Raw genomic sequence first — 23,360 nt, forward strand, 5'->3', positions numbered from 1 at the left:
AACGATACGTTATTCAGTTTTCTGCTTGCAGAAGCTGAACGACGAACGTGAAGTGAAAGACTTCTCGTTCGTCATTCAGTTGATGCATGCATTTACACTGAACGGTAATTGTTCAGATTCTTGCTCTATCGTGGGAATCGGAACGTAGTGTGATCGTTCCATGCAAAATTACCTTTAGACTGGTGACATTTAATGAAGAGTTTACTTTATCACTCTGCATTTCATCTGACTTTTCATTTTCCTGGTGAAAAATTATTTAACAGATTTGTTTTCTCCTCATCACCCTATACTATTTTTCTCACACTACTTTTTAAAAGGCCAAAGCTTTTCGTTTTAATCACTTTGCTACTAAAAATCCACACGTAAAAAGCATGTCTAAATACACCAATATGAATCAGTGATGTGTGCATGCTGGATGTGAATCTGCAACAAAATCCACATATAACGCTCAGATTGGTTGCAGATTACCGGCAAATCCACAGTGGAATTTTTTACGCCATCCCTGGACCCGACCTAATTAGTAGCAGGGTTCTCCAAGGGAACTTTTTTTTTTCCCTCTAGGTTTCCCTAATGCTAAAAGTTTGAAGAACTACTGCTGTAGTGTCTATAGGTTGTGTGGTAGCCTCTTGGTCATACATACTTTGTCAGATGAGTCTTTTGAGAGTTGCTCCCATTGTGTGCTCGGCCTCCGCTCCTCCTCCCGCACCAGGTTCTTGGAGAGCAGCTGGCTCTTTGCTCTTTAGTCTCTCCGGCTGAAGGTTGTTTCTGCTCTACTGCCAAGATGTAAAAGGGAAAATAAAGCCACCTCCTTGGGGTATCGGCAGCAGAAGCAATCTCCTGGTACAAACATGCACTACAAGCTTGTGAGGTTAGTAAGGGCTGTTTATGATGACGCTCTACAAGCGTCATTTCCAACCTGTTACTTTATATCTCTAACTCCTATTCACTGCAGATGCTGGCAAATTTCATATTTTCCCGCTGAGCTCTTTAACTGTTAGGTAGAGAAGTAGTTATGCAGCCCCTTTCTTAGGTGGTCTAATCAATAATATGATGGAACATAAGTTATCTCCACCGACAATATTTAACTTTTACTCAAACTTTCAGGTCTAAAATTCAGTCCTGATTAATTCCCCCATGTAGCTTTATAGCGCCCGCCGCTCATTGATTGTCCGTCCGTCTGTAGAAGCTTGGTGGGGGTTTGACTATAATGGGTTGGTCAGGTTCAACAACAGGTCAGTTCAGAGAGAGGGGTGTAATACGAGGGTGCTTACTCTGGATATCCTCAGTCTGTGGATATCGCTGGCCACAGCCACTTAGATAGCAGTCGGTGCGGCAGCATATAATTGGGAGCAGACTACTTGTGTGAAGTATCTTTTACTTGCACACAGTCCGGTATTACTTTCACAGCTTCAAGGATGGTGCAGAGAGAGCTGGATATGGCGGATGGTACAACCACACACTCTCAACGCCGAGACAGAACACCGTCTACCGCTTGCCTGAGTGTCAGCTTCTCGCACCACTACCCTTACACTCTACGTCTCCCCACTCCTAGGCTACACAGTCTTATGTATGAGAACATATGTTTTATGGCAGCTCTGGTCTAGAGATATAGGGGGCGCCAGGCCTCTAAACTAACCTCAATTAAAGGCCCTTTTACACCGAAGAAGCTCGCAGCAGTCATCCTGATCGCTCCTGTGAATGGAGGCGGAGCGGCTGGGAATCGTTCCTGCCCACCCACCCACCTCTATTCACAGTAAACAGGCAGTTGTTCATAGATGAACGACTGCCTGTTTGGACAGGCCGATTGGCATTGAATTTTTCTGCCTGCCCGATCCAAATGGTAAGCAAATAAATTATCGTTCGTCATTCAGGTCGTACAGATTCCCACCATCTAAACGATAACCATTCCATGTAAAAGGACCCTTGGGCTGCATTTACACTGAGCGAAAACGTTCAATTGAGCGCAGCTGAACGATAATTGTTCGTTTAAACGCATCCAACAACCGAACGACGAATAAGAATCGTAAGGCTCTCGCTCTTTGTTCAGTTTCAATCGGTGCCGGCTTATTCATAGGGATGTGAAACACTGACCGACAAGTGAGTGAGAACTGCGCAATTCTCCACAAGACTCGTGCAGTCTAAACAGGCAGAGCGCGGACAAGCAGGTGATGACGTCACCAGCTCGGTTGCTCAGGTAAACAAGAATCGCCCCGTGTAAAGGGGGCATTAGAGACCATAATACTCACATACTTATCGGTGGACATATTAAAGGGGGTTACCCAGGAAGCAGAGCCTCGTGTGGCGCAGAGTGTTATGGCAACAGAAATGCAGTCCTAAGCTCTCGCTCAAGACCTGAAGGTTGTGGGTTCAATCCCTTTGAGGTTCTGTTCTTCCAATGTCGGTAAAATGAGGACCCAATGGCAAATCACACCGCAAAAACGGTCTGCCAAGACTGTTTATTTTATTTTTTGTACACCCTAGGAGTCAGTGCTTGCACCATGGGACTGTACGGTACCTTTACCATCCAGGAAGCGCCGATACACCGGATCGGAGCGGAAGCACTGCTTCAACCCCTGTGCAGCGGCTGGCGCTTATAATTGCAGGAGCAGCTCTCATTGAAATTAGTGGAAGCTGTGCCCGCAATAAGAAGCACAGCTCTCAATTTATAAGGTTATCCCCTACCTACATGATGGGGGATAACTTTATGCTGTGGGCATCCGACCGCTGGAACCTTCACTGATCGGGGTCCGTCAGTCTCTGAGTTAATGGAGCGGAGGTCGCACAGGTCTGCCACCACTCCATTCACTTCAATGACAGCGCCAGAGATTAGAGTTCAATTGCTTCAGCCCCATCCTGTTGGTAGGTGAAACCTGGGATTTCCTGTACCGGTTGCAGCAGAAGCCATATCTGTAGCGTCCAGGTACGGAATCCCCGGGATTGTTTCCCCATGGTAAAGAAGGGGCCGGACACTTTCCAACGGGTTATAGCGCAAAACATATGCTCCACGTAGACAGATGGGTCCCCCCCAGATTCTGACATTACATTTGTTGCCAGAAATGTGGAAGGCGGCTTCATCACTAAACGCCAACGACTCCATGAAACCATCACTTTCCATTACAGTTTGCAGACTCTTGCAGAAAGAACGTCGCCGCACTTTGTCGTCCGGTTTCATGGCCGGTAACGATCACAATCAGTGGGGACAACTTCACAAAAATTTGCGCAGAATCTTCCACCCAGTCGGTGGCGGGACATCCAATTCTCGGCTCGCTCAGGCAGTGGATTTCTGAGGACTTAGTTTGAAACTTGCACGGACGCGCTCTGCGGTTTCCACACTTACTGGTGGACGGCCGGATGATTTTTGCTTACGGATGTAATCTTTTTCCTGAAAATCGGAGTACCACTCACGAATTGTGCGCCCGCTGGGTTGATCTTCACAAAACTTTGTTCGAAAATGACGTTGCCCATGTATAACAGACTGATGGACGTGAAAGTCAACACCCCAAACGCTCTCCCATCTTCGTTGGCAGCCATTTGTCTCATATCCCTCCAGCGATGACTACGGCAGAATAAAACTCTTTGGGCCTCATTTAGCAAAGCGGTCTACCATAAGAAGGTCTTTGTTGCCCATAACAACCAATCACAGCGCAGCTTTCATTTTACCTCAGCAGCTTGAGAAATGAATGCTGCGCTATGATTGGTTGCTATGGGCAACAAGGACGTTTTCTGGTAGACCGTTTTGCTAGATGTAAATTTTTGAGCTTATGTTTCCGTTAATATCAGATTTCTGTATCTGCGTGTCATTAAACGGCAGTTATGGGGGTCTTACATCGGGGAGATGATTTGTAATAACACTGTATTTAACCCTCTGCTGATTCTGAGTTGAACAGTCCAATGGGCGGTCCTATCCGTGACTGACCGCCTTCCCTGTGTGTACAGTCATACACAGATAGCTGTCAATCACGGTTAGCTCCGCCCACTTCCAAACTCTCGGAAAGCCTAGTAATGCTTGATTTTGGACTTGTAATTATTCATTAGAGGTGAAAATGCGGTGTCATGCTATTGTTCTCTGCTATCAGTTTGTTTTTATAGTCCTGACCATGTTTGTCTATCTTCGCACAGGGCTATCAGCGGTGGCCTGGCCCAGGAGAGGCCTGGTTATCTGTTTTGCCTACCAGAGCAGGGGTTCCTCAAATCGTCAGTGCATGGCATCTTGCATCTTCCGGTGACTCCTGCCAAGCTGGACCCCCCCGAATTGTGTGAGGAGGCTGCCAGATACCCACCAGCGTTCTCCATTGATATCCAAGTACCTGAAAACCAACCCAGCGCCCAGGACGATGACAAGCGCACTGCACCAGTGGGAAACTGCCACCATGTCAAAGACGCTTCTACAATCACAGGTGAGGGGGCATATGGTCACCTGGTGCCACCACCAGCCTTACTATGCCACTTCTGGTGGCACTCTTGCAATGTTAGTGAATGTAGGAAATATTTTGGGGAGGATACACCAGGCTTGTGAAGTGTGACTGGGAGCTGAGCTGCGAGTCACGGAGGCGGGCTGCGCCACCTTCACCCCGCCCGCAGCATGCAGATTGACAGCTCTGTCCCTATGCGCTAAAGAAGAGAGATAGCTGTCGAAGGCATGATGTAGATGGAGAGAAGCTTGCGCGCCCGCCTCCATGACTCGGAGCTCAGCTGAGCCTGTTGACAGAATCCCTTTATAGGGGGTTGTCCATTACAATATATAATTTTTGGCACAGGGCTTAAAATAACAAAATCGTCAGTACTCGCCTGTCCGCAGCCCCAGCGCAACAATCCCGCTGTCCTCCAATTCTTTGTCTTGGAACAGACCGCATGATTTCTGCTCCTGGCATCGGCATGACATCCTCGGTGCCATAATGCAGGAGTTCTGAAGGGCAATGCTACGTCATCCGATTGGCTGCAGCGGTAACGTGGTGTCCGTTCTAAAGCAGAAGTACCGCGGGGCTGCAGCGCTGGATCGCTTGGGTGACAGAACAGAATAGGAAGGTTTCCGTTTGGTTCCGGTTTTAACTGTCCATTTTTCTGAGAATACCCATGAGCACTCTCTGTTTTTTATGGCTTCTTCTTGTAGCAGGAGTAATTTGGGAAAAGGTAGTATTTTAGGGAACTGCTTATCCTGCAATTCCCTTTGGTACACGTAGGCTGTAAGTATACAAGAGGACTCTTTGAGGAGGTTGTCTGTTCCGTCCTCAGCCACATTCTTGACTAAAGTTTGCCTGATTACCACCTGTCCTGACCTTCTGCCTGATTGCCCATATTGCATGACCTCTGCCTGTCTACCGACTACGCCCTTGTCTTACCACACTTCAGTGCCTTTTGGTCCACATGGGTCTGCTGTCACTGCACCAAGGCTTCTCCTGGGAAAACGACCTGGGTGTGCCCGGCAGCGAAGACCAGATCACTCAGAGAGGAGTTAAAGGATGCAAACCAGGTGACCCCATAGTGCAGCCCTCAGCAGTAGGCCAAAGGCGAACCAGTCGGTGACACGGTGGGTCCACACTGGCTGCATTACACAATATTAACTAATTTTTATCTGATTTTCAAAAAACTTTAGAAACACTTATCTTGATTAAAATTATTTTTGCTGCAGTTTTTTTTCTTCCCTGTGACATTATAGGGCTATTTTCTTTATATTTATATATATATACTAGCTGATATACCCGGCTTCGCCCGAGTTAATTTGGTACTGGTGTTTATCTGGTGTTCACACGGAAATCTTCTGAAGTCGTGGTTACTTCACCATTTTGCGTAGTTCTCTGTGTTACCCAGGAAACACCATGGGGAGGTAACCATGCAACGTTTCCTTTATATAAAACGACATCAGGAAGAGAGAGAATTAGATTCCATACGTAAAATGTGGACGCTAATTCTTTTGCGCTTAGAATTGAGCAATCGAGGTGGGACCCATTAGCTTTTCCTATTTATGACATAATCAATGCTCGTGCCAAATTTCACATTTCTATGACACTGGAAAGTGAGAAAATTACATTCCGTACGTAAAATTTTGACGCTAATTCTTTTGCGCATAGAATTGAATAATGGAGTTGGGACCCATTAGCTTTTCCTATTTATGATATAATCAATGCTCGTGCCAAATTTCACGTTTCTATGACACTGGAAAGTGAGAAAAATACATTCCGTACGTAAACTTTGGACACTAATTCTTTTGCGCATAGAATTGAATAATCGAGTTGGGACCCATTAGCTTTTCCTATTTATAACATAATCAATGCCCGTGCTAAATTTCGAGTTTCTATGACACCGGGAAGTGAAAGAATTAGATTCCGTACGTAAAATTTGGACGCTAATTCTTTTGCGCATAGAACTGAATAATCGAGTTGGGACCCATTAGCTTTTCCTATTTATGACATAATCAATGCTCGTGCCAAGTTTTAAGTTTCTATGACATTGGGAAGTGAGAGATTTAGATTATGTACATTAAATATCGACGCCAATTCTTTTGCGCTAGAATTGAATAATCGAGTTGGGACCCAATTACTTTTCCTATTTTGGAGATAATCTATGCTCGTGCCAAAATTCATGTTTCTACGACATCTGGAAGTTGGAGAACTTTTGGCGAGTCAGTGAGTGAGTGAGTCAGTGAGTGAGTCAGTGAGTCAGTGAGGGCTTTCAGCTTTATAGATATATATATATAATGCTTTTCGCAGATTTTTTTCTTCCCATTGTTGTTTTATTAGGGGAAAAAAAAAAAAAAAAATATATATATATATATATATATATATATATATATATATATTAATATAATAAAATTTTTAACTTCATTTTTGTAACTATTTTAACACATATGCCCCCCATGACTTCATATAAGACCTCTGGGGGTGATTCACATTCTTTAAAAAAAAAAAAAAATCCACAATTTTCCACTGTAACTGAGGCATCCATAAGAGTGGGGACAGTAGTCGCCGGCAGAACTGGTCTGGGTCTACTAACACCCTGCAGCTTTGCGTTGGCAGGGGGCACCCAGCAGTCCCGTGATCTCCAGGTTTAATAGGAAAGCGACACTTCTACTTTCTCTAGTCACTACATAGCGCATAGGCTGCAAGAGTGAAGGCAGAAGAGGTTAACAGCTGAGGACCCGACCTGCTCCTGGTACAACAGCTTTATTTCCACGCCATATTTTTATTAGAGCCCAGGACCAACTATGTGAATTTATGGCGCTTGGTCCTTATTGGGTTAACGCAACAGCTTGCTTCCATTTTTATCATTTCTATACTTTTCCCACTAAATCCCTTTTACGGTGGCAATATCCATGTTAACCAGCAGAGGGCAGTGTTGTTACATAGTCCCCTAGCCATGTATGATATATTGTATAATGACATCATCCTGTGATATGCTATAATCGTACAGTGTCCCATTGACTATAACGGGTCCTTCGAGCTTCCGGCACGCCACCCAGCATTTTACTGGATGAAATAGCACAGCATGCCGAGATATTTCGTCTGGGGTTTTGTGCCGGAGCCTCCAGTGCAGATGTGAACACGTGCTAAAACCAACATACAGCTACATTTGCAAGTAGCCGTTTTAGTGTGGATCTTAATGGTGGTTTTGCTAATGAGCCGTAGCAGAATTAACCCTTTCATATGTCTGCTGCAGATCAGCGGCAAAGTCCCCACCAGTGGTGCAGTTTTTGCCGCAGGCTTTGACATGCATTTTGGTGCAGCTTGTGCTGTGTGTGAACGTACCCTAACGGGTTTCCCGTTTTTAGCAAATGATGTTTTGTTCCTTCTATATAATCATGCGTTCTGAAATTTAACAATATACTTTGTATATCCATTCTTCGCTGTTTTCAAGATCTCTGCTTGCTCCCAGTGAATGCCAGCCATCTGAAATTCTCTCCTGGGCATGCGATGTACTGCATTGAGGGGCCCAAGTGTACACCTCATTTTGAAGAAACAGTTATCAGAGCTCTAAAATGCAACCAACTGCATGCCTACGGTGCTCATTTACTGACAGCAAGCAGAGATCTTGAAAAGACTAAGTCACTAATACTCCAAGTATGCTAGAAAATTGCTGATAACCAATGATGTATTTGCTGAGTAGTACATCTTACGTGGTATCTTTTATTAACCCTTTCTTTTCCCCCTCCAGATGTGTGCACCAGCGGGGATGTCCCAGAGGTGGAGATCATTAGCCTGCTGCAGGAGCAGCTCCCGCACTATACCCTGCGGGCAGACACCATGTTTGGGTATGAACACGATGACTGGCTGCACACCCCTCTGCTCCCGCCAGAGCTGCCTCTGCGCCTCACTCCTGAGCAGATAGAGGAGACCTTAAAGTACTTCCGTAAGTTCACAGAAATGTGATCACTTTTTCAGCACACTGTGTACGCTATAACCAGCCTCAAAGAGGATCAATATGGTTTCAAGCTGGGGAACAAACCCACTTGAGATCAGGGAGAAAACACAACCAATGCCATGTTGCCCTAATTGGATGCGAATCCATGGCCTCATCATAGGGCACCTGCTTAAGAGCCACGTTGGTTGGATGTTTTCCTGTGTCGGATCCTCCTTGGAAAGAGGCAAGGAAATATTGATGCATGATTCAACATAAGAAAGGGTTGCCGTTTTGTGTATTTGCTGTTTTCCCTCAAAAACAGCGCCACTTTTATCCATGGCTGTGTCAGGTATTGCAGTTTTCATTTTAAAAGGGTATTCCGGGCACAGACTAACATTTTAACAATAAGTCATTCTGTAATAGATTCACTGGACCTGGTTTAGTTACTTTCTTCATTGATTTCAATGAAAGCTGCCCCTGCAATTACGAGCACCATGGGTTGCAGCAATGGCCTCCGCTCTGACCCTGGTGAGTCACAGCACTGACAGCGGACTCTGATTTGAAACCCACATTTAAATAGGACTTGGTTCTGTATTTGTTACGAGCTTGGTTCTGGAGCTGTATTTATTCTATGAGCTGTTCTGGTGTGGGTTTGCTGCTGTCTTGCTATCAGCCTATCATTGCAATACATATTCTTGTTTTTTTGGGGGGGGGATGGGGCACAAAAAAAATTCTGCACAAGTTTCCAGTTAATCTTTTGTCAGCACAACTGTTATTGCTGTCAATAAGGCCGGCCTCACACGAACGTCATGGAATTGCGTATTACGTGGGCTCTGTATGTCTGTGTGATCTGCGAGAGCTCGCAGCAATCTATTACTTTGCCTTACGCAGTTCCACTCACAGCGCATTGGAATCCGTGAGCGCAAAAAAGAATGCAGCATGTTTTATTTTGCCGCATATATACATGGAATGGAGCCCATTGTTCTCTATTGTCACTTATATACATTGCGTATGGGCTGCGGGTATACGCGTCATCGCTAAGTGATGGGGTGGGAAATAAAAAAAAAACGGGTGTACTGTGCATGACCACTTGCGTGCGTACGCAGTCTTGCGAAGTACAATTTTGCGGCCCCACGCTAGGTCGCGGCTGGGTTCACAGCTGTAAACCGCTGCGGGATCATCATAGTATTTTACGCTTAAGGTTTTTTTTTCACATCTGCGTTCGGGTCTCTGTTTTTTCTGTTCCGTCATAGGAACAGGAAAATGGAAAAACTGGCAGTAAACAAATCCATCCTATGATGGAACCGAAAGGCACTGGACATATATTAGTTCCGATTCCGTTATGCTCTCCAGGTATCATCATCCCTTAAAGAGAGCAACTAGAAAGTGAGTGAGGAGACTAATAAGGCCATTCATGCTCCTCTGGGAAATATATGCAAATACGGAATATGGAGTGTTTGCCCCTCATCAATGTGTAGTAGGATTCTGTCTTGGCAAACTGATGCAGGGCAAACAACCTGAAACAGCTGTCTGTGTATGGATTCTGACTTGGCTTTCAATTCCCAGTCATTGTTGCAAATATAAAGGGTCGGACATTGATTTGCAGGAATGCTGCCATCCAATAGGTGGCGCTGAAAAGACATTGTCCATCTTCCTTATTTGCATGCCCTCCAGCATGACATGCTACTTCATGCAGGATGTTTGGGCGGATCTGCAGCAGAGGCCCCCAGCGGAGTTGTAGAGGAACAGCATAATAATTTTGCAGATATGATTTCTTATATAACGGCCAGCAAAATAACCACGGAAATGATGTTAAACAACAACTTTCAGGACTACTGAGATCTCTTCATCAGGCGGCTATAATGAGGTATCTGAAAAAAGTATGTGTTAGCGAGTAATGCTACTTTTACATGGAGCGAGGATCTCATGAGTCTCATTGGTACTCGGGCATCCTGTTTAGATTGCCCGTTAAGTGCCTGAACCAACACAGATTTTTGTGCCAGCCAAAACGGAACAGCGAACAACAAGCGCACGATTTTCGTTCATCGTTCAGTCACTGTCTGTGTTTAAGCTGAACGATTATCATTCAGTTTCGCTCGTTCGAACGGTTTTGCGAGCGATAATCGTTCTGTGTACACGCAGCATAACACAAAGTATCTGAAGATACGTGAAGGAACGCTTATCATAGATCAGCGGTCATTATCTGGCTGAAATGGTGCGGTGTAAGAGGTCATAAGGAACCTGCTCTGTTTCTGCTCTTTTGTGTGTCTTCAGAGACTGTGAGAGAAACCAAGCAATCTTGTAGATATGATACCTTTTAATGGCTAACAAAAATGCATGATGTTACAGCGAGCTTTCGGGAAATATCGCGCCCTCTTCATCAGGCTGTTAAATGAAACTAGTTTGGATGGCATATAATTATAACATACAGATGAAGAGGGGAGGGGAACACATTCCTCTTGATCTAAATAAATGTTCACACACAGAAATTTGGGACTTTTTGCACTCAAAACTTAAAACAACAAACAGAGCGGAGACATACATCATAAATCAGTCCACTGAGCACAGGACAGTTTTATGGTGTCTTATCGCCTTCAACCTGCACATGAAAGGAGATGCAGCACCACCTAGTGGGTGGCAACATTATTACAAGTCAAGTTCTGAATTTTTATGAAGTTTTAAAGCAAAAGGAAAAAAAAACAAACTTTTAATGATTTGAAAGAGGACATCCCTCTTGATCTCCTTCAGACCTTTCATATTTTCCACTTATGCAAGAATCATTGCTCTACCGGCTAACATGGTACCAAATCATTTTCTTCAGAGACTGTGAAACCGTGCAGAATGAAGAGACCGTGAAGGTTTACATAGGTAAGTATTCGCGCAAAAAAGCGATTACAGGTGACTGTCGGCACAAGTAAACAAGGGACCCAACAAAGCAAGTGTGAGAATGGCTCACTTGTCAGAGTTGCTTGATTTGTAGCTCCCCTAAGAATCGGCCCTTTTAATCAGACAGTTGCTCATCTATGAACTACTTCCTGTTTGTTTTGAATGGTGCCGGAAGAGATCTTTGGCGCATTCCACCTCCGTTCAGTACAGGAGCGATAATTGTTGGGCGGCTGTCTGGTGCTTAAGCTGCCAACACTCATCCCTTGTAAAAGTACCCTTACAGGCCTTAATATCAGGCATGAACGTTTGCCCCAACATTCAAAGACTCGTTTATTGGCTAACTGGCCTACAGAATATCCAAGAGTCGGATAGAATTGGAACTTAAAGGGATTGTCCAGTTTTAAACTATTGTTGGTCTACCGTTAGGATAGGCCATCAATAGTAAATCGGTGGGGCATCCATCGCCTGGGACCCCCATTGATCAGTTGTTCACCAGGCTGGTGCGCTCGTGCATGTCACTGATTTCTGCAGAAAGCAGACAGCTCTGTTTGTACTGCAGTGGCCAGACTTGGTATTACATGCAAACTTTCCTTTCACTTCAATGGAAACTTTGAGTGTAATACCAAGACTGGCCACTGCAGTGGGAACAGAGCTGTCTGCTTCCTGCAGAAATCAGTGCAGTGCATGAGCACACCAGCCCAGTAAACAGCTCATTGTTGGGCCGTAGACCTCCGCTGATCTATTATTGATGGCCTATCCGGTGGACACCCCGTCAATAGTTTACAAAGCGACAGTCCCTTAAATTAATAAAGTTTGATTTACTCAAAAGATTGTTTTACTTTTGTCAGCCATTTATAGATCTCTTGTTCTCAAGTATATTGTTTCTTTAACCAAGAGCAATTACACTAATACTAATCTAACTGGAGCGGTCTATTGCCATCTACTCCGTTCTGGTCTGGTGGCCATTGGTGAAGTCTTGTTGTGTTATGTTCCAGTTGGCGTGTGTCCTGGGACTATGGGGGATGGGGTGCCGAGTGTATACAGTCAGTGAGAGGTTATGACCATTTCATGAGAGCGGTACACTCCTTATTCCTTATCTTAATAAGGAGGGTGTAGGAAGCCAGCTGTCCAGGTAAGTGAACTTCGTACTTGTTGTCAGTGGAGACACTAGGAGAACGTGAGTGAGGTGCAGGTGTGACTTCTGCACGGAATCAAGGGGACGATAAATAGCAGATTAGATTAGGTTTGTGCTTGTATTACATGAAGGTTTCGTGCATGCGGTGTTGTTTTCTACACATTTCCAGATATACATGTCTGACAGGTTATATGTGACCATCCCATAAGAAATAGACCATAGCGGACAGCAATTGGCTCCAAAGTTGCCTCCAAATGGGGTTGTCTTCTGCAAAACACTCGGATCCATTATTGTTTCATAGACTGGGCTCACGAAGGATCCTCCAGTACTCTTTGAGGGTGGTCCGATCCTGTAAATATGTCCGTGACTTGTCCTTTATTGTCAAGCTGCAACATTATGGTCCCCATTATAGCTCCTACAGGAAGGGTTCTCATCCGGCTTTATGTGCTCTATGTGGTCTGCGGAAGTAATAATTGGAAAGTGTCAGCATAATGCATTTTATCACTATAAAGCGTCAACCTTATTCCTACCTTTATATTTGCACATACTGTATATAATGCTGGCAGTACTTTACCCTGTGTACAGATAACAGTGGAGAGGAGTGGGAGCTTCAGGTAATGTTCTTCCTTAATGTGAAAGCCCCTCAGACCAACATTTTTCCTTTTTTGTCTTCTCAAAGAAAAGTTGTAGGGGTATACTGGTTCTCATTGAAGAGATTCAAGTGGTGTAAGGAGACCATGCAATGCTCCATGGGGAAAAAAAATAAGCAAATTCCTTCCCTCCTCCCTCTTATCTCATTTCAGCTAAACCAAAAGTGACCACCATCTGTAGACAGACATTCTAGGGTCCTTGCCCCTCGGCAGTATAGAGCAGGATGTTCTTCCAGCTGCCGCTTCCAAAGTAAGATTAAGATTAGCGGAGGCCCCTGTGCAAACATTTTTCCATGTGCCATGTCGAACCTCTAGGTTTTCAGACTATGCAGTAGACCTAACGCCGTGTATCAGTCATGTCTGCAGTGTTCTTTTAAGGTCTCATTCACATTCGCCTTGTACCTCTAATGGAGGAGATTGCTTCCGAGCCCGTGTTTAGGTAGGGCATGGTGCCGCACTTGTTTGTTCAACGTCTTCCATGGTATCCACGACCCGGGAGGAAGGCGGAGGAGGTGACGTCCTCAATAACTGAATGATCAGTCATTCAGTCATTGCTGCCTAGATAACGCTGGACCCTGGAAGATTGGGACAGCACTAGAACACCAATTGAGGCAAACATGCCTCGCAACTGTGTCTATTTCAACAGGACAGTCCCAATTTTTTAGTCGCTGTTCCTGGAAGCCATGCATGGTGTCCTGATTTCAACTGTATCTACCTCCTCAGGGTGTAGGTACAGTTGGTTACAATCAAGGGCATACAGTTCATGCAGGTCTCATCCCCCGTCTCCTGCTCTAAGGCACTCCTACTGAGAGCAGGAGACGGAGGACACATTGGACTGTGCTATGCATGGAGCCGGACATATCTGTAGGCCGTTGACTTCAGGGCGCTCAGAGGAGCATTATTAATTTGAAGAGTTGGGTTGAAGGCATGGCTTAATGTAGAAAATGAGAGCAGGCTCCATGTGCCCCGGGGATCGTCCGTCTTTTTATTCATTGGAAGGTGGGAGGTATGGAGCAAAGTAATTAGTTGGGGGCAGCTGGCATAATACTTGGGGGCACAGTTGGAAAAATACAAGGGTTCACAATATGGATGCCTGCAATTCCATCCCTGATGCACAAGGCTGTATTTGGGATCTATTGTATGTGCCTATGAGTTTACATGGAGGCATATAGAATAGATGAGTGTGACTTGCAGTACAGAGGAGTTTTTTGGAGGAGATTACGGGGCCACCATACGGCAGTGTACCATGTGTCCAGAATATGGACCTGTAGACCCTCCATGGGTGCATGCGGCGGTGTTGTTTCCCCCGCACTCTCCACACGGTCTGCTCACATTGTTTGGCTGGGTAGATGTTTATCCGGATTCCTGAGTGACAGCCTGGAGGTCTCGTTCTGTCTCTCAGATCATGAGCTGTGGATGTGACAGGCCGCACGTCACCAATGGAGGACGGTCATCAGTGGGAAGAGAGGGGAGGGATAAGCATTCACAAGGGTCTGTCCTCCCATCACATCCCAACCCTCACATTTTACATGACATAGGTTTTCGTGTAGCCGCCAGGCAGGGGAGTGGAGGATTATGGGATCCTTTCATGTGAAGCTCCTTACTTTGCATGCACTTGTCTTAAGACCTCTTTATTGTTGGAAGGGATTTGTCCTAACTGGCTGCAAAATGATTAACGGCTCCTAAGCTTCTGGGTATAGAAGGGTGTACAGACGACTGCAGGCACGGACTGTAATAACCTTCCACTAAGTGTGGTCTGCTACAGGATGGGCCATGGAGAAGTAGTCCGGCACTGCGCTCTTATGAGAGCTGTCTAAAAAAAACCCCTCTTTGTTGCCCATAGAAGCCAATTACAGCGCAGCTTTCATTTCTATGGGTATGTTTACACGGGGCCGAAATTCTGCAGCATTTCCGCATCAAAATCTGCACCACTTCCGCATCACATAACCAGCAGCGCTGCACTCGATCAAAAAGTCAAAATGGTGTCATGCTCGCCTCAATCAGGGACGTGCGGACCTGTAGGCACTCCATGCATATCAGGGAATTGTATTATGAGCAATTGCCCAATATATAGTTAACGTGTGAATAGAAGGAGCATCACTTTAAAGTGACCCTCTAGTTTCAGGACAAAGTTCTGTCCAGGCAGGATTAGTTCTATTAACTATAATTGTTCTCTGCTGCCCCTCCAATCTGCTAGTTCTGGGCCTCATTTTCGACTGGCTAAAATGGCCGCAGCAATTTTCTGACTACCTAATGCACACTGTGTATTGCTCTGTCATTGGCCAGTGCTGATCATGTGATCAGCTAGGGCCAATCAGAGACCAGGTATTGTGCATTGGTATCTAACACTATCGATGCACTGCTGGGATTAGGTAGTCTGAAGATTGCGTTGGCTATCTTGGACGGCCGAAAACTGGACCTGGAACCGGAAGATTGGAGGGATCACAGAGAATGTAATGAAAGACCAATTGGCGATAAATTGCTAATCGGATCTTTAATGCAGACCATAAAATCCTAATTGGTCTGCATTGCATCGTTCCGTATGAACAGGCCGTTGTTCATCTATGAACGACTACCTGTTTACTGTGAATGGAGGCGGGCGGACCGAAACGATCCCTGGCTTGCTCTGCCTCCATTTACTGACTAATGATCGCTTCTGTATAAAAGCATTGGAGCGATCATCACTGAGACGGCTGTTGGGTGCCCGAGACTCGTTCCGTGAAAAAGGGGCAAAAGCCCTTGTGGAGCAGGGTCATAGTATCATAGTATGTAAGGCCAAAAAAGACGTATTTCCATCCAGTTCAGCCTATTACCCCCAATATTGATCCAAAGGAAGGCAAAAAAAACCCCAGTAAGGGTGAAGCCAATTTTCCCCATTTTAAGGGAAAAAACTCCTTCCCGACTCAAATCTGGCAGTCTGAATAATCCCGATCCTTCTGAAGTTATTAATGGGATGTTGTCCTCTCCCTCTATATCAATTTGTGACTCGTGTAGTGGACGTTTACTGTTCCTGTCTTATATATGTAGTTATATGTAGTAGTATTTGCAGTTTATAAGTAGTGCAAAGTAGCTTAACCCCTATTTTCCCATTTGGACAGCGCCTTGGAATTAATGGCGCGTTTACAAATAACTATTAATGAAGTCTGGGTTGAGGTAACATGCCAGCACGTTTTACCCACTCTGAGCGCCGTATTTTTAGGACCATTCCCATAATAGCTCCTCTGTAAGCGGGTGGTGGGCGGACGGGCAATAAGATGGCAGCTCAGGCTGGCAGATAAGTATGGTTGTACGGTGCGCTCACACGAGACACGATGGCCGCAGCCCAGGCTCATTAAGAAGATTATTAGTCTGCAAAACAGCTTTTCAGATGCAACTATCTGCGGAGATTAGGCAGGGTGCACCCCAAGAGATTAGCCGTGAATTAAGGCTCTATTATTATACAGCAGTCTTATGTATCGCACTGCAAATATCTAGATATACTATGATAACGCCCCTGCTCTGGTATTACTCGGCTGATATTTCATTTAGGGCCTTAGGAAAGTGGAGTAATATGCAGGGTTGCTCTTTGTGATCGACCGAGTGATTTGAAATCTGCCCGATTTTGGCTAAATCTGATCATTCTGTTCTGATTTTTAGCAAAAACCGCCAAAAAAAATCTCATTTTTCTGCTTGGAGCAGGATGGACATGTATGCTGGCTGGCTTAGCATTGCTGCCTTGCAGTGTTGGAGTTCTAGGTTTGAGTCTGACCTTGATGGAGATTTGAACCTGGGACCAACCACTGCAAGGCAGCGACGCTTACCACCGGGCCCCGGCCACCACCACCATCACCGCCTCCAGTGGTGTTCAAGGAACATTTTGGAGGCCAGATTAGAGAACCACATTTTCACTCTTAATGCTTTTAATGGAAGTCGGAATCGTGAGTCTCAATTCACATTTTTTTAAAAATTGGGCTGGGGTTGACCGACTCTGTTATTTCAATAATCGCTTAACATTAGTGGTATGCCTTTTTGAAGCTGGATAGAGGTCGATTTTAGGTGTGGCCCTGAATTCGGAGCCCCACTTGTGAATGATGCAGTAATCTACGTGAGTAACTTTACTCCACAAGAGGCACAGAACTTAAGGGACTTGTCATGAGATAGAATCAGCGGGACTGTCCGGAGTGCTCTGCAGCCGTGGCCTTGCGGGCTGTATCCCTATGATGTTTTTTATAATATATCCCACCAGCCCCCTTTGCTCAGGCGAATTCTACTTTAAACTGGCTGTTGGCACATTCAATGTGTCAAAGGGGCATTCCCCACCGCTCACTCTCAATGGGTCACATCAAAATTCTATTGACCGTGAACACCACCCATTGAGCTTTTAGGACTTCCCATTTGACTCATTGAGTGCTCATGGATAGAGGCAGCAAGGCTGGGGTTGAAGAGCGTTGCAGTCTGCCCTGCTGATTCTATGCCTTGACAGATCCTCTTTAATGAGACACTGTCATCACCTTGAGCCCCATAAACTGTGTAAAAACGAATGGAACGAATGAGTCCAGGTAGCGGTATTTCATACTAACCAGATGCCCCGTTGCAGTGCTGTGCCAGACAGGTTTTATATAAGTGATATTTAGATTGAACTCCTCTTGCACTAATCATGTCTGGATGTGGATGGTGAAACTGAACTCAATTGTCAATTGAATTTGCTTTTCTGGTTGGGTCATCATCTAAGGCAGCGAGTACTTTTTCAAGGTAGAGCTGAACAGCATTTTCCTTTTACTAAATGAAATCATCATTTAAAACTGCATTTTATGATTCCTTGGATTATGCTTATCTAATATTAACCCTTTGCAATCCAATTTTGGATTCAGGGTTTCCTAGGAGGCTTTCTCTTTCTGCCATTCTACAATGGCGGCATCTGCTGTCTAGAGCCAGTACTGCAGTACGGGACATGCTCGAGAGGCCCCCGACAACAGAGCAGCCAGTAATATACAGTAAGAATACCCTGACGGACGTCTTCCGACGTCGGCGCTGTACAGCCTTCAATCAGAATGTCTTTAGACGTCAGACAGTGGATTGGAAAGGGTTAATAATGGTCTGATGATCCTTAATACTCCCTAGAGTAGCAAGATGAGAGTATTTGGGGTCAAGCCAAGGCACAGGGGGATTGCCCACCTTGTGATCTCCACTCACCTTTGGGACGGCCGTAGCTCTGGTAGGCCGAAGGGCTTTGTCCTCTCCCTGCTCACAGGATCCATTGTCCACTGTTCAGCAATGGATGATCCTACGCTGGAACGTCAGAACTTTGGTATTTACCACTAGCCATTCTAAGTAGCACCTCTTTCTCTGGCGAATTCGCCATCATCTCATGTCCAAAATAAGTCAATCTCTCTCTCGCGATCTTGCCTTCCAGGGACACCTTTGGGTTGAGACAGTCCATGACAGCTTTGTTGGTGACCCTAGCTGTCCAGGGGACTCCTAGAAGTTTTCTCCAACACCATATCTTGAAAACGTCAAATTTTATTCCCATGGTCATCTGAAAGTGTCGGGAGGTTGAAAACACATGACATACCAACAGTGGCTCAGTGCTATGGGTTGGGGAAAGACCAGGTGACCTACCCCATAAAACCTTCACCATGGAACTCTATGTATCAGAATCCACATGCTTTAAAGGAACAGATAAACAATAAAACCAAAATCGCATATGAACGCATTTGTGCCAGAATCGGTATGCATTCCTTCATGTCCCATGGTGTGCACCTATAAAAGCAAGGGGCCTTGTAGGACCCCTCTACGATCTGAAGTGTGACGAATACACAAAAATTTTAAAAAATTGGGAAGGCGGCAGATCCTTTTTCACAGCTTTGTATGTGAGTTCTAAGTGTGTTTTGGCCTCTTTGAAATTACAACTCAGACTAAAGACATCAAGAAATGGGTCCTCCGTACCTACGAGAGACACAATCTGCAGCACTTAGAGAATGAGGTCAGGGAACGGCTAAGTCCGGGAATATGACTACAGATGGAAGCTGAGGTTTGGTTGGTGCATCTGCCTCAGCACCGGCTCACATTGTTTATCTCAGCCCAGTAATTCACTTCTAGCCCTGGAGGTCTCTTACCCTCCTCACGCGTCCTGATAAACACGGCCGTCACACTAATGACACATGGCAGATAGCACCAGCTGCCCCGATCGGCAGGAGACAACCGGGCCGCCTACTAGAACATCTACACTTATGTATCACAGTGTGGGGGCCGGCTGTGGTCTACAGGTCCTGACGGTGACCCAAATTACGGGACAGATAGAACTGCATACACCTACATGTATGTACAGTATACATGTGCAAAGGTATACGAACATGCACACAAATAAATGTTGACCTGCACGCTCACGGATTCCTGCGGGGGCCATGAGAAATAAAACAATGGCGTTCTGTATTAGCTGCAGATGTTCTGCATGGAAAATGTGCATGGGATTAAAGTGAATGAGATGTTAACAAATGTAATCCACGCAGAACAGAAGGCTTCTATGGAGACATTGATCTGTGATGCCGGTATTTAGCTCTGCAATTCAGGCTCTGCTGTGGGACTTCGCTATCAATTGCACCCGCTTCCATCTGGAGAGTGAAATCCACTGCAGATCTGCAGCAAAATCCACGTGTGTGACCTGCCCTAAGCCATGCGTGCGAGATTTGTGTGTTGCTAAACGCACAAGTCTCGCACGACATGAACCCTATTCTTTTTACTGGGATCATACACATCCCATTTCCCACTATTAGAAGCAAGCGCGTCGGAGGTCTGGAGAGCAGCGGGAGGGACCTGGACTTGGCCTGCGAGAAAAGTATAATAAGCCCCTCCCCCTGAAAATAAGACCTAGTGCCTCTTTTGGCTCAAAAATTAATATACGACAGGGTCCTATTTTTGGGGGAAACGCGGTATCACACTTTGAGACTAGAGGGCGTGATTGCAGATGAATGGGAAGGGGGTAGCTAGGATACAAATAAAAACTGTACCACAGTCACTACAAGGCTGACTGTAGAGGTATGCAGCGGCCAGGCTCGCTTGTCCAAGGAAGTGACAGGTTGACTAATGACCTGTAGAGTTCATGGTGTATTCCACTTGCATATTAATGTAACTTCAGTCTCATCCTTGTATTATTCTCTTCAGGGCGGGACCTCCAGTCTTATTCTCTACATGGCGGGACCTCCTGTCTTATTCTCTACATGGCGGGACCTCCTGTCTTATTCTTTACATGGCGGGACCTCCTGTCTTCTTCCCACAGTTGTTTTGGTTGGGAACACAAAAGAGCTGCTCATTGCCCATTTGCATCTGAATACGTTGGGTTGCATTGTCCCGTTGCTTGATCTCATCATTTATAATCCAGGCTCTTTTCATTTATGGTCCTCCCTTTTCTGCTTCCGCATTCAGTTCTGTGCTGGATAAATCCACATTTCAGGTTTTTTTGCATTCTATATGAAAGGAATTTCAATGTACTTCTTCACCAGACAAGACCTTTCCAAGCCTAGATGGGACGTTCCTAGAGTACGGTGTTCATGTTGTATGTGTGCTTGGTGCTAGTGCAAAGTCATAATTGAAGCTCCAGGATCCAAAACTGGATCTGTAATTGGGCTAACTAGATAAATGTAAGCTTTCGAGGCTAGTAGACCTCTTCGTCGGGCTGGAAAAAAAACCTGAAGAAGTGGCCAAGTGTCCTGAGAAGCTTGCATTCATAATAATTCTGGTTGGCCAATCAAGTTATCAACCCCTACAATACTTGGTATTTTTCATACGAGTATTTAACATCACTGTCCCTGTTTTTACAGGTTTGAATCGGCAGACATTGCTGACTCAGAATCAATAGCGAGTGCCCACAAAAACATCAACATTAGGCAGGTCAATATTTTTGTGGAGACTTGGAGAAGTACACAGCACTTTTATCAGTCGCGGTTATTAAAACACTTCCATAGAAGACCGGGCAACCATCCAGCACATGTTCTAATGATCCAACGGGTGTGTTCTTACAGCCTTCGCCCTGCCCAATAATAGGCAGTGTTCTTGATAGTATCACATGTTGAGTTCCAAGGAAACTTCAAGGAGCTACCCGAACACCATATGAAGTCACAGAGAGCCCCTCACTATTAGAAGCAATTGGGGCTATTGTTGGATTTGTTCTGCGGGTACAGCGATTTACCTTTTGTAGAGATCTGGATAAAGGGCCTTTTACACAGCCCAATAACCAGGCAAGAACATTTGCTTGAATGTTCTTCTACCCAATCATTGCCCAGATAAATATGCTGGCGATCAGCCGACAAAAGGAAAGGGCTAATGCTGGTTCGTTGGCTGCACATGTCCCAGTATGAACAGGCCTACGTACAGAACATTTAAAAGAACACCAATGTCATTCACCATCACTTATTGAAGCAGCCATGTGAAAGGGTCTTTACGAACACAACCAAAGCCCCCAAACTCCCTAGTAAATGCAAATCTTAGTCCTCCTCCATTCAGCAATTACTTAGTTGTATCTGTTTTGAATAAAACTCTGTGATTGGCCGTATGGCCACCATTATATGGGTCAGAAGCGTAGCTACAATGGCTGCAAAGGTAGCAGTCAGAGTTGGTGCCAAGCAGGCCTAAACACCGATTGTTCACATGGTTAAACACCAGCAAATGGCACATAGGCTAGGTAGTGGCTCTAATATTGGTTTTGCATTGGGGCACCTGAGCATCAAGTGACACCTTGGACATGGGTTGGCACCCAGATATAGGGTTTTAGCCAGATTTTACTTAGTGGAGGGGGGCATATGACATATGGTATCTATGGTCACTAAGCATCAGATGGAGCTGGACAAAGTCAACATTCAGCCAGAGGTCTCTACCAGTTGTTCTTGGAGATATGACTTTGGGGCCTGAGCGCATGGGAGAACTGACCTTGAGCTATAATTCCCGTAGTAGATGGGAAAGAGAATTCCAGATGCTCAATATGTCTTAGACCAGAATCTTGGCATCACTGTAACGTAAGCCTAAAGCCAAACCTCACCCAGTTGGGTCCACTGGTTGGGTCTCCACAGAGATTTTTGATCAGTGGTTCCGTCTTTCTCTCGTCATGAAAATGGAAGTTTTAGACCCATTATGACCCAGCAACCCATAGAAGCTACAAAGCTCCTCACTGTCCACCATAAATGGTCATGATTTCAGAAATTCCACATCTAACATGGTGATCAATAGTGTTTGTCTAGAGAATGCCATACCTTGTCCAAACTGAGTGATGGGTTTCAAGCTCCTAATCCTTGGCGTTGCAGTGTGGATAGCTTTAGGCTGGAGGACTCGTTCACATCATCATCACATTGTACAATCATTTCCAAGTATATCATCATACGTATAAGAGTTCAGCACAGTTTCATTGTAATAAAAGAAATTATTAGTGCTCCGCTGCCTCCAGTTTGAAAATTTGGTAGGGCGACTTTTCACCCACGGTGGTATTCCAGGGTTAACAGAACCAACGACAGAAGAAGCTCCAACACTAATCTGAGTGAACCCTAAGACTAACTTCACACGGGCGAGTGCGATATCGGGACGTAAATCACTGCTCGCTATCGCACTCGCCAACATGCGATTTGCCTGTGGATGCAAGGCATTTTAGATCAAAATCGCCGCTGATAGCCGCGGAGGAGGATTTTGGAGTGTCTCCCATTGTTTTCAGTAGGCAGATATCGCCTTGCACCCGCGTGCTCCCAGCATGTGGCGCGATGCTACCGCCAACCCCATTGAAAACAATGGGCGTTGAGATGCGAGGGCACGCCCAGAGATAGGACATCCTGCAGTGCGGGAAAAAAATCACTCATGTGTATGACCCCATTCAAAAGAATGGGGTTCATCTTCATGCGAGATTAGTGCGTCTCACAACGCACAAATCATACGCAATATTAATTATGTATGGGCGTCGGGTCGCATGCATCCAAAGACATCAATGTAGCCTGTCCGTGTGGAATCCGCACTAAAATAGACCATGCTGCGATTTTTCTTTCACTTGCGGTATACGGAATTTGAACCCACAGGTGTACAGGAAACTTCGAAACCACATGCCTTTCAGTGCCTGCGGATCATCCGTTCGGGCGTCGATCGCGGAATCCATAATTCTAATCCGGTCATGTGAGACCCGGCTAATAATGGGGCGAACTATATATAAATTCAAATAGAAGGTGGTATAATGCCTCTGCAGCGCCACCTACTGGAAGACAGATTCCCAAAAGTCAATGTCCGACCTTCTGACAGGTCTTGCTAGAAGGTCGGACATTGATTTACATAGAAGCTGCCTTCCAATAGGTGGCGCTGCAGAGACATATTGTAACATCTCCTATTTGCATATTACATTTCCCAGAGGA

At 45.4% G+C, this 23,360-nt stretch overlaps 1 protein-coding gene across 3 annotated transcripts in view; it reads left to right on the plus strand.

Moving 5' to 3' along the window:
* Window positions 1-776: 776 nt before the first annotated feature.
* The window catches only part of LOC136588530 (trafficking kinesin-binding protein 1-like), a 46,434-nt gene continuing 23,850 nt past the window's right edge, over window positions 777-23,360 (plus strand). The window contains exons 1-3 of one of the 3 annotated variants that reach the window (XM_066587830.1): window positions 777-868; window positions 4,120-4,397; window positions 8,149-8,343. In XM_066587830.1, the coding sequence (XP_066443927.1) occupies window positions 849-868; window positions 4,120-4,397; window positions 8,149-8,343 (493 nt within the window). In that variant the 5' untranslated portion in view covers window positions 777-848. The remainder of the gene's footprint in view (window positions 869-4,119; window positions 4,398-8,148; window positions 8,344-23,360) is intronic. The other 2 variants (XM_066587828.1, XM_066587826.1) reach the window with 2 other exon arrangements.

The sequence above is a fragment of the Eleutherodactylus coqui genome, chromosome 13, assembly GCF_035609145.1.
Source record: "Eleutherodactylus coqui strain aEleCoq1 chromosome 13, aEleCoq1.hap1, whole genome shotgun sequence".
NCBI lineage: Eukaryota > Metazoa > Chordata > Amphibia > Anura > Eleutherodactylidae > Eleutherodactylus > Eleutherodactylus coqui.